The 12,489-nt window shown below is 39.5% G+C and overlaps 1 protein-coding gene across 1 annotated transcript; it reads left to right on the top strand.

Moving 5' to 3' along the window:
* The first annotated feature begins 671 nt into the window (after positions 1-671).
* nrn1 (neuritin 1) lies at positions 672-10,739 on the top strand. The gene is made up of 3 exons (NM_001126599.1): positions 672-844; positions 5,930-6,074; positions 9,392-10,739. Exons 1-3 carry the CDS (start codon positions 790-792, stop codon positions 9,624-9,626), a joined length of 435 nt encoding a protein of 144 aa, NP_001120071.1. The 5' UTR covers positions 672-789; the 3' UTR covers positions 9,627-10,739.
* The last annotated feature ends 1,750 nt before the right edge of the window (positions 10,740-12,489 follow it).

Genomic DNA, 12,489 nt, shown 5'->3' with positions numbered 1-12,489 from the left:
GCCAGAGGGCCATGGGCCAGCACTTGTGTGTTCTAAGGTATTGCAATGGAATCATGCCGTTTCCCATAATCTCCCTCCTACTGTCACTATGACTGAAAGAAACCTGACAAGCCCAGCGATGTGTGTTCCCTCACCTGTCAGGCAGCAAAGCCACACACGCACATCCCCAGCATCACTAACTCACCTGCCAGAGAGTTCCTTCAAGCCCCTATTATTATACAGAGAATAAAAATACAGTTAGAATGTGAGTAGCGGGGGATTGAGGCGGCAGCGCTCGGTTATCTGTTCCTTTACTCACAGAAACAGGGAAAGTGTTAAAGAGCGCTGACACAGGTCGGGGATACACATGACAGACCAGACAGCGAGCAGGAATGAGCAGAAGCTCTAAGTCTACTAGTTAACCCCTCCGCCCCCGGTAGGGATGTGCCATGTATATAGAGGGAAGCTGGATGTAGCGAGTGTGTATCAGGATCAGAAAAGCAAAAATGGCTTTCTTCTTTCAGGACTCACATATGAGCAACTAGCCCAGTGGTACCCTCCCCGCTCAGGTCCGTGGTTAAGGATGGGGGTGTGTGGGCGGAGCCTGCTATCCGTCCTCCCCTCTCGAAATGGTGTGACCCATTCCTGGCTCTTCCCTTCCCTTCTTCCTTTGCTCGTCCTTCTCTCCCCGGCTGTGCCAAGTGTAAGCTGCGGGAACTTGTTGGCAATGCCCAGCTCTCAATACCCACCAAGCGTTTCCCAGCTTACTATTTAAGATCTGCAATCTCCAATGGTTTTACTCAATGTAGGATGGGACTTAAGTTGAGCGGCAGATATATCTTTCTGGTCCTTGCTGTACATCTAGGTAAGTTTACCTTCATTCTGCGTGTTCCATACCGGGGTTGATTATGTGGGTCTCTCAGGTTGGATTCGTAGCTAACCTGTGTTCCAGATAGCACAGAAATGCTTTCATTTTGGGCCACACAAGGGACCCGCAGTAACTAAAAAAAATATTAAATTGCAGTCATTCACAAAATCAGACTCTTGTCTTCCCAGTTTTTGCTTAGGAAAATGTGGTTTCCACTGATTACGGAAACGAATAATCGAATAATAGTTATAATCTAATCCAAATATTCACATATAGTAACTAACAAAAATAATAGGCTGGTAGCCATTGAAAACTCCGTGTGTCTGTGTGTGAATCAAAGCAGAAGACAAGGGAGATCGATCTTTTCATGTGTAAATCTAAACACATAAAATCTATACCAACGCTATTATTTATTTTCTGAATGGAAAGCTTTAAAAATAACAAAATATATTGTAGTTTATCAAGGGGCAGACCTAGTGTTGACTGATATGTATGTATATAATTTATCCACTCATTAATTATTTGTGTACTGTATATACATTTATATAAACTATTGCTTACAATTGAAATATCTGTCTATATTCCTATCTCTGTTAATCTCTCTATAAATATATACATCTGTCCATCAATATTTTTACGATTTATAGTTTAAGGGCACTAAATAATATGTTTTCTTTGTTTATTGGTTTCATTTTATATATGTATCAAAGTGGGTGTATGTGTGTATATATATATATATATATATAGAGAGAGAGAGAGAGAGAGAGAGAGGGAGAGAGATTATATATAGAGAGAGGGAGAGGGAGACAGAAAGAATAATAATTTGTAAATGTACTGGAATTCTTGCAGATCCGAATATGACACTAATTCTGATAGCAGCCGGTGTGGTCACTGCGACAGGCTGCAGGTAGTTACTGTCGGTGGCACCTTCTCCTCTCTAACCTTGTAAATAAATGTGTTCCAGAGACAGAATCTCTCAACACATTATAGTAAGCTGCAAGGCAGGTCAGTTTGGGATTTCTGGAAATTTGCCACAAAAGGCCTAAATCTCACATGAAAAGTAAATTTCATCAGCCAGCAATCTGTCTAAAATAGGAAAATGTCCAATTAACACGTTTCTATAATTGAAAAACGATATATATAAAGGCAAAGACGCAAATAAAGCAGCTTGATTGCTTAATGATGTACAGTCTCCCAGAATAATCCAAGTTAATGATGTCAGGCACAGTAAGTGTGAGAGAAAATCAGCTATTTCTTTTTATAGTGCAGAGAGCTGGAAAGGGAGGTTGTTCTCATCTGCACAATTTCTTGTTCCCTTGTGACTTTGATGTGAGGCGTTAGGATTGACTTGCCACCAGTAATGCCATTAGCAGCTATACATGCAGGCATCCTCACTTCTGAGAGCGCTTGCTAATTAGTAAACGAGCAGTGGAGGCAAGGTTAAGGCATCATTACTATTTTAGCACACGACACCGATCAGACTGCTGCTTCTTATTTATTATGCCTCTAAAAAGTGTGATATTTAATTTTCTGATTCTAATAGAATATCAAGTTTGATTGTCATTTTCTGTTTGCTAATTAATAAAAGTATATGGAAGAGAATAGACCACATCTATCACATCAGTAATTTAATTTTCTTAAGCCCTGCAGAAACTAATAGATCTAGGGCACCATTCATACAAATATTCCCTCACAAATAGGAGGTCCGTTTATGCTATATTACAAACCAACTACAGCGCGCATTTTAGATAATTTTAGATAGATAGATAATAGATAGATATAGATAGATAGATAGATAGATAGATAGATAGATAGATAGATGATAGATAGATAGATGATAGATGATTTGTATGGGTTAGCAGATGATTTATTGTTGATTGCGACTAAATAGCGAGCGATTGTAGCTTTCAGGGAACATGGCAGGTCCCTTTAGTTAAGATTACCCGCAGTACATCAGCATGTGGGGGCTCCCCTTGTACCTGTGGGTACAGGGGGGACTCCCTTAGGCTGGGGGCATGGACATAAGACAGAGGTTGTGTGGGGTGCATGTGAAAAAATTGTCATTAATGAATGTACATTTTGACTAGGATTTGTGTCAGACAGACACCTGAGCTTTGTCTGAGAGAAAATCGTGTTTGCCTGTGTAAAGATATATGTGTATAGGGCTGGTGCTCAGAGCCAAGGTTCTTAGAAGGTCTGTGTCACCAGAGAACGCAGTTCCCATGCCCTTGATATTCCCGATCCGGTGATGTGACAGTGATCTTTCTCTTTGCTTATTTAAGAGATGTGTCAGTGGGGATATAGAGATATAGACATAGGGATATATAGATAAGCATGGGGGTGATTGTTTTCTTGATGGAATGATACGGTTGTATATCCTACACTTTCCATTGCAGCATCCGGAAGGTGAATCACATACACAAGGTGCAGACACCAGTTCCCATTCTTAATTACAATTTACAGTTATGTCTGCACGGGGAGGACTTATTTTGCTACAAAATCGCGCATGCGCCAGCTTGAAAGCTGCTGCTTACGTGGATAAACGGAATTTTTGATATCTAAGCACCCGGGGGGTTTACATCCTGCACTTGTATTTTGTTGCTGTTGGGGGTGGGTTGATGCACTGCTGTCCAGCCAGTGGTGAAACTACAACTTCCAGCACGGACCCCAGCCTAGGGCCATGAGAGAATGATGGGAGTTGGAGACTGGAAACTCTCTTTCTACCTATATACATTGGTAGATAGTGGAATTCTGACAAAAGCTATGTCTTTGAATATACAGCTTTAGTAAATGAAGAGGCAGTTAGAAATCCTTCCTGTTGTTCTGCATGGGGCTACTTTCTCCTACACCCAATACATTCCTCTTACATTGTTATGGAACAAGCTGTCTGGGCTCTTATACATCACGTATCTATAAGGCGTCGCCTTCCATCTCACATCTTCATCATCTGAGCATGGTCTCCTATATACAATCTTCCATCCTAATACTATGATTGTATCAAAACACATACACACTTTTATGGGGGTGTAATTTGTATTATTATAATTGTTTGGTTTTACTAAGGAAAATATATTTCTATAAACTATAACATTGGAATATCTATCTTCCTATCGTTATCTATTCATATAACATTTTAGGAAATATTATATGTTATCCATTAAGTACTCTAATTAATTTAGAGTTCGAAATGTGTTCGACACCTGCGAAGTTGCAGCTGAGCTCTGCCCAACCAAATTCACAGATTGATAAATTGGGTTTTGCCAATGACTATGATAAATTACAATAATCTATTATCCGGAGGAATGTTGCCCTGCAGAGCACATACAGTTACAAACCCTTTTTTATGAGAAAGATGATACAAGCCAAGAATTTACTTCCGCGAAATTTAGACCTTTAGTAACCAATTTTAGTGTGAAAATGATAGTGCTAAATGCCACCCAAAGATACAGTTTCTGGTGTGCAGGGGCAGGTTTTTATGAACTGGGCATGATGAAAGCAGCGAAGTAATGCGTTCATGAATTTTTAATGTCAATCTGCCTTGCTATATTTCCTAGAGAAAACAATAATGCAGCACTAGATGCCAATATGCTGTTACTGTTCTGAACCCTTCATTGCTTCATCAAACTGGTTATACGGGATCCCAGAAAGGAACAGATGTTGAATTGACATTTTTTTGGGCAAACTAGAAAAAAGACAATTTCACAACTTAGAAAACTCGCATTATTTCAAGCCAGAACCCTGATTCCTTTGTTCTAGTGACGCTGCACTAACAGGAGATTTCAAATATCACATGCGGGTTTCATAATTTGAAGACTGCAGCAACCTCTGTGTAATCTAGTGACTGTCTGCAAATGTAGGATGTTTACTACACACTAAACAACTTCAGTACAAAATATGACAAGATGTATAAATGAAAAACAGAAATACTGAAGACTGGTTACATTTTGCCATTATTTATTTTAACTAGACTTAAAAAAAGGATTATTTAATACCATACCCGCGTTTCATGCGATTTATCTGCGAGAATCTTTCAATTTGTGAAACTATGTATATCTTACAGTTACTATTTTTAATTATTCTGACGTATTTTGTATTTGTGGACAAATGTGCATGGAAATCCTGCAATAATACACAATCCGGGTGATTTTAATGGGTACTCATCAAACATCAGCTAAGGAATACAGAGTATCTTTTGGTTACCACTACCTGTACATAAGCAAACACTGCACCAAATGAATATTCTTTCTTAACGATTTGGCTTTTTCCTTACAATGCTGTGGAAAGACATGTAAAAATGGAATACATTTCCTATTATTAGTACCATTAAAGTATATTTATGTTTCTATTGTCTCTTACTAATACACATTAGAGAGAGGAAGACACAGGAGAGGGAGAATGGAAAGAAAGGAAGACACACACAGGAGAGGGAGAGTGTGGGGAGAAGGACACACACTGGAGAGGGAGAGTGGGGAGACGCAGAGGCACAGGAGGAGAGTGGGAAGAGGGGGAACCACAAGAGAGGGAGAGTGGGAAGAGGGGGAACCACAAGAGAGGGAGAGTGGGAAGAGGGAGACACGCAGGAGAGGGGGAGTGGGAAGAGGGGGAACCACAAGAGAGGGAGAGTGGGAAGAGAGGGAGAGTGGGAAGAGGGGGAAACACAAGAGAGGGAGAGTTGGAAGAGGGAGACACGCAGGAGAGGTAGTGGGAAGAGTTAGACACGAACAGGGGAGTTAGAGTGGGAAGAGGGGGGCACGCAGGAGAGGGAGTGGGAAGAGTTAGACACGAATAGGGGAGGGAGAGTGGGAAGAGGAGGGTACGCAGGAGAAGGAGTGGGAAGAGTTGACACGAACAGGGGAGGGAGAGTGGGAAGAGGGGGGCACATGAAGGGGGTGTGGGAAGAGCGAGACACACACACAGGGGAGGGAGAGTGGGAATTGGGACACACACACAGGGGTGGGTGGGGGTAGAAAGAGGCAAACGCAAAGGGCCACACAGGGTTGGGTATTTAGCGAACTGTACTGATGTAGTGAGAGAGCACGCTGGGAGCTGTCCTATTGACGTGGTGCTGATCTTTGTTCCCAGCATACCTGCTGCAGGCGGTGAGGGCTGCAGGCAAATGTGATGCGGTGTTTAAGGGCTTATCGGACTGTATGCTCACGCTGGGCGACAGAGTGGCCAACTACCCTCAAGACCTGGAGGAAAAGAAAAATCTTGACACCATATGCTCGTAAGTCTGGATTGTGTTTACTGCAACACTGATTTTGTATATTGTTCTTTGGCAGGTTGGTTGGCCCATCTTTCACTGAACATTATTTTAGTGTAGGGAAAAGTCAAGAACATCTTCTGTGCCGAGACCGCCATGACTAGATCAAAAAATATGCCTTACCTAGGCCCGCCCACTAATAAATGAAAACTATTTAATTACCCAATAGTAATCTAGTAGTAAATGCGCACACTGCAAACCATGCTGCACACACAGTAGATTATATTTGTCATTAACCGACTACCGGTTGACATTCAGCTTCAATTGTTTATGTAATTTTTGGTGTAATGCAGTTATTGTCTCTGCTGGTGCTATTGTTTTGTAGTTATATGTATGCCAACAAAAACGATACAATGAGTTTATTAAAACGAATAATAACGTAATCAGAGACAAAAGCAATTTCAAATGCTAGATTTACTATGCTAGGTTTTTTCATTGGTTGCTCATCAGTTTTGTTCCGCACTAGAACGCCCTGGCATACACCTGGAAGTGTAGTTCTGCTGGAAGTTGTTGTAAAGCAGTTCAACTTTTTCTTTAGATCCATGTAAAAATGGTAAATCTTTTATGTGAAGATTAAAAAAATAAAGAAAGAAAGGAAAAACTAACAAAGCCATGGCCTTTGTCAGTACAGGAAGAATTTGGCATTTTAACACCGACCTCCGAATTTTGGCCTTTTGTGAGATCAATACAAATCTATACAATCGTTTAGCAGTGTTAATGCATTATATCAACAGGGCAAGATTAATGTATTTATGTATATGTAATTAAATGTACTTATGCTTATGTAAAAAATTTGTTGATGTATTTGTGTCTATATATATATATAAATGAAGAACAGAGTGCCGTACACACAGGGACTTTAAAAAAGAACAAAAAATCTTTATTAATCCAACGTTTGGAACACTAAATGCGTTCTTCTTCAGGGACGAACCCTGAAGAAGAACACATTTAGTGTTCGAAACGTTGGATCAATAAAGATTTTTTGTTCTCTTTTAAAGTGTGTGCGGCACTCTGTTCTTCAACACACACAGTAAAGTGGCTGTTAATTCTAATATCCTTTAGTATACCCCCTTTTTCAACATTACTATAATGAATAGGGTTTGTACTGAACATATTGTTTGCTTATTGTTTTCATTATCAGATCTGTATAGTTTTCTTGCACTAAACAAGCAAAACCTAAAATGCAAGAAAAGCCACTCCACCTTCTGCTTCCAGTTTTAATCACAATCTAAGGTCATTACTACTTCACCAAGAAGCCCTCTGTTTAACCAAACCCCACCCATTGCCCAACCTCTCAATGGACTTTGTGCTGGTAACAAAATCCACATGTACGGCCTGATAAAAAAAACAACAGGGAAATGGTACGTTCAGCACAACATTTATTTATTAAACTAATGTTTAAAAGGGGACTTCCCCTTTAACAAAATAGTTTACTTCTTCCCTGTAGAAAATTACATTTTTGTAGGTTGTCACTGCCGCAGATATCTATGAAGTTTTAAGAAAATTTTACATATCTAAAATGAGGTGCATGTTATTAAGAAGTAAATTGACCTGTAATCCAAATGTTTATATGTCAACCAATTTAACTACCTTATGTAAAGTATCACCAAGGGAAAGAACTGCAGTTATTATTGAACACGAGTTGTTATAAATATTTAAAATAGAAAGACCAATGTGAATAGTGTTAGTTGTATAGTGCCAGAGGCCGCTGGTGGCATTGACTGCAGTACAGTAGATCTGGTGTATGAATACTTCCATTAATCTTCTTTATATTCAAGAAAGTTCTTTCTGGGATTTTCCTTGTATTGGGAAAACAGTCTATAAATCTCAAATATCTCTCTGTCAAATATTAGGCAGAAATATATATTGCGCTTATTCCCTCCTGCATATTTTTTTTTTAAAAATTGCAGTCCCCAAAGGGCATTGAAACGAATTATACTATAAAAATCTGATTCTACTTTTTAATTTTACTTATACATATGCCCGTATCTATAATGTTGGCATTATATTGTTGGGTCTTTCGCTTTCTATACGCTTATCCTTCCATTCTGCAAATGCTTTAGGAATGATCTAATTTTCCTGTGGGACGTGAAACTACAATAGACTTGCAGCCAGAGAGACAATCTATAATTTCCAAGCACCGCAATATCTCATAATTTATGACAATTGTAAGAGCATTTGGGTTTACAAGGAGCTTGGAGTAGCTATAAATTAGATTCTCAGGGATTGCTTTACAAGCGGAACCATAGGCGCCCGGGTGAAGCACAACAGAGCTGACAGTTAGCAGAGAGGAGAGAGGTACCAATGGGAGCAGTAACAGGGCGATTAGAAATTCACAGACAGAGATACAAGGGCAGAGATCGTATTTAAGTTGCGCTTTTCCCATGGGGTCGTACATCCGTATGTATCGATGGTCCCCGAAGATATATCATATTGTAATCGAGTTTTCTCGCATTTTGGTCTGCTGTGGAATTCAAATTAACAGGATTCCCCTGATGGGATAAGGGACTGCGCTGGGTCTGAGTCTACCCTGCAAACCACATGGCAGCATTTGTTCCCTTTCGCTACAGCTCTGTTATGGGACAGGGTCATGTAAATTCGACTTTAATATGATAAAAGTAAGTGAAAATCCTAAAAAAACAAGAGGGGGCAATAAAGGGGGAGAGTGAGATGTGGGGAGAAAAATAGATTATAAAAGCAACAATTAGCGACGGGGAAAGGCAAACATAAAACCAGAGAGTGTGTGTGCTATTCTGTCTTCTTGCGTTTGATCAAGTAAACCCCGTACTGTAAATATTATAGAGAGACAGAGATAATACTTGGTGAAGGGAAATACTTTTTGCAAAAAGAAATGTTATCATATAACCAGGACCAATATGCCTGAAAAAAGTCTAATGCAAGACATAGTTTACTTATAATGTCATGTTTCTTGCTTGATGTCATGTTCTTGTAGACTATAAAGCCAATTAGATATCTACCAGAAATGGCATGTTAAACCAGATACATTTCTTATTGTATTTGATAATGGAAGTTAGACTTTTTATGGTCATAAGAATAGAGAGTTTCATAGGTGGCTATTGCACCTTAATTTGCTCCTTGTTTGCACTGTTGGTATTGGCAGGTTTGTAGGCGTTACAGTTTTATTCATTCATGCATGTGTGCTCCTGTACATTGTGGAATTGTGCTCTATGGTTACAGCATATTTTCCTTAAATGGTATTGGATGGATTGTGCACCAGCTGTAAGTTAACTATACTTTGCTACTGTATTTTTCCAATTTAGGTACTGGGATGATTTCCACGTCTGCACTGTCACAGCCCTTGCGGATTGTCAGGAAGGGGCAGCGGATATCTGGGAGAAACTGAAAAGGCAATCCAAGAACCTCAACATTCAAGGCAGCTTATTCGAACTTTGTCCTGGATCTACTGGAGCACAGGGCCCCAGGCTCCTTTTTCCAGCTTTTCTGCCTTTGCTCATGGTGTCCCTCTCTGCCCTACTCAATTGGGCCCTTCAGTAGCTGTTCACTTCTGCCCAACCCAACTGCACCTGTCACAAGATGGCCAGCTCTTATCTACTAAGTTGGATCCTTCAGTAGATGCCCATTATGCTCTACTCAGCCGATGGCCAGCTCTTACCTACTGAGTTTGAACCTTCAGTAGATGCCCATTATCCTCTACACAGCCGACGGCCAACTCTTGCCTACTGAGTTGGATCCTTCAGTAGATGACCATCATGCTCTACTCATCCGGGTCCTTAAGCGGATGTCCATCTGATGTGTACCAAACTGGATGTTCCAGTAGATCAGAAGCTTGGGGAATGCGCTCCCATTTTCCACCTGCTGGGAATTTCTAGATGGAATATCTTTTTAAAAAAATGACCATCTAGGCTTGTTGGGGGGAAAGATACATTCTTTATTTTGTGTTTTGTTTTTTGCCAAAATGTTACCAAACCATGAGCAACAACAGCCAAATGCGGACCTCAGCTTTACATCAGAGTCGAAGCGTCGAGCCCTAATTTTTGCAAAAGAAACTCAGGAAAGGCCCTGGGCCAAGTAATAATAATAATAATTACACTTCTAGTAATAACAATATTAGGAGGAAATCAAGTTGGGCTCACAAAATTAAAGCAAATAAGTATGGATTAAACACAAGGTGCAAAGAAAAATGCCACGGGACCTGTGCATCCAAAGTGTATTGTAGGTGTTCACATGTGAGGCATAAGGTCAACTCACTTTCTGACGTATCCCATTAACCCCATCACGCACAGAACCATGATCTCTCCATTCCACAGAATTGTTGTAACCAAGAGAAGAGGATCTCACAGCACAGCAAGGAAATCACACACATATACCAACAGAGAGAGACAATGAATTAGTCCATGAATGGCTGCTCAGACGAATGGGTGTGTGAATGCTTATACTGGATGTATGGGAGTGCTGAGCAAGTTCAGCTTTATCTGTTGTTGCCAAGATATATTTCAAAGTTTCACTGCCTTTATTTTTCTTTTCTCAGATTAGATGTTAAACATATTACTTAAATATCCGACTGTGTAACCCATAAATGGGGGAAAATAAATGTATAACCGTACAATAGTTAAAAATTATATATATATTCAAGATTTTGACAAAAAAGAGAGAAAGAGAGAGCCTTGATTTTAAAAGAAATAAATGTAATTTAACAAAAAATTTATTATAAACTTAAATCAGCAAAAAAAAAATATTTGCTACAGAATATAGTTAAAAAGTATTAAATAAAATTATTATTGTTTCAAATATGTGTGAAACAGTCCCTTTATATCCTGGTGCGTTTACGGCAGATGCGCCTTCGAAAAGCGTCAAAATGTTTATAGAAATATAATTTCTTTGAGATCCTGACAGCAATTTTATATAATAAGCAATTCTGTATTTCTCATAGATTATAGATTATGTTAAAAAAGAGGTAAATATATATATATATATATATATATACTTCTGTTTTTTATTTGAAACTAAAGGTCACAGCTCTTAAGACTGCTAAGGTGCATTAAAAGCTGCATGTGCTTGAGATGGGATGAGTTGTTCCATAATTAATAAGACACCTCAGCTGAGTTTGCGAGGAGACTGGCCCTATTGATTTAGCAGATAAAAATGCTTTAACCTTTTTCTATTTATAAGCATCTGATGCCTCGGAGAAGTGTACTCGTGTGTTTGCCCATAAAAGCATCAAGAAAACCTTTCTGAGCTCACCAAGAGGAAAGATGCTGGGACAGAGAACAATAACAAGCCATTTGATCCTTCAGAATACATGGAGTATGGAGGGCCATTTTCTGCTGTCCATTAAACGATCGAATGTAGTTTGCCCCCTCAGCCTCTTACAATACTAGGAATCCTTACAAGCAGCTCCTCTGTAAGGCAGGCATATACATGTAGGCTAAGCTATCATTAAGCAACTAAATGTGATCCATTGACTTTGCTGCTTTTCCCCAGCACTTTCTTCCTAATTATGTGATTGTAAAAATAGAGCTCACAGGGGGATTTATTAATCAAGGGTTTGACCAGACTGGCAATCAGTGGATTCTGGCAAATGCTAGAGGGGCTGCTGTGACAGTCCATAGACAGTAACTATTTATTGGGCTGGTGGGGGGCTGTTTGGGCCTCTGTGTATTTGAAATGCCAGGGCCTATATTGAATCCAGTCTGGACCTGATCAAGGGATACCTGGATTAATAGTGTAGCATAAGGACATTACCCATCAATAGTGTAGCATAAGGATATAACCCCATATTCATCATTTGAATCATTTTGTGTAAGCTAGAGAAATATTCTGTTGGTCAATATGGTTTGATTAGTAGTTATATAATTTGTATTCTTTGGTATTACATTAAATGTTTTAGCAATGGTCTAATAGCATTTTTTACAGCTCATTACAGCTGGAGGGCAGTGAGGTTGGCATGCTGGGCAGGATCTAATTCTAGAAGAATGAGTGCATGTGCTGGAACTCTTTAAAGCTATTCCTTATCACTCTATACCAGGGGTATATGTATAGATATATAGTTGTATATATATTTATAGATATATATTGGGAAAACTGCAGTGATCTGACTCATGGCCACATGGAAGCAAGAGGAGGCTGTGGCTGTCAGCTGTTGTTGTTGTTGTCTAATGTGTCATCTTATTCTTTTACACATTGTTTTCCCACAATGTTTGTGATGTGCAGTTTGTTGGAACTAGGATACAGCGCTTGCACATGTGTGGTAAATGTCTCCAAGACTGCTCTGCCATATGTGTATATGCCTTTGGAAGCATTCACTGCACTCTATATGGCCTTTTCAACAAGAGTGGGCGTGTAAAATATTTTAAATAATAGATTAGGTTTGCTAAATTCCTATCCGGTGCTAATGAGG

Source organism: Xenopus tropicalis, chromosome 6 (genome assembly GCF_000004195.4).
Source record: "Xenopus tropicalis strain Nigerian chromosome 6, UCB_Xtro_10.0, whole genome shotgun sequence".
Taxonomy (NCBI): domain Eukaryota; kingdom Metazoa; phylum Chordata; class Amphibia; order Anura; family Pipidae; genus Xenopus; species Xenopus tropicalis.
Note: the sequence above shows the minus strand (reverse complement) of the source record. Positions and strands in the feature narration are given on the sequence as shown.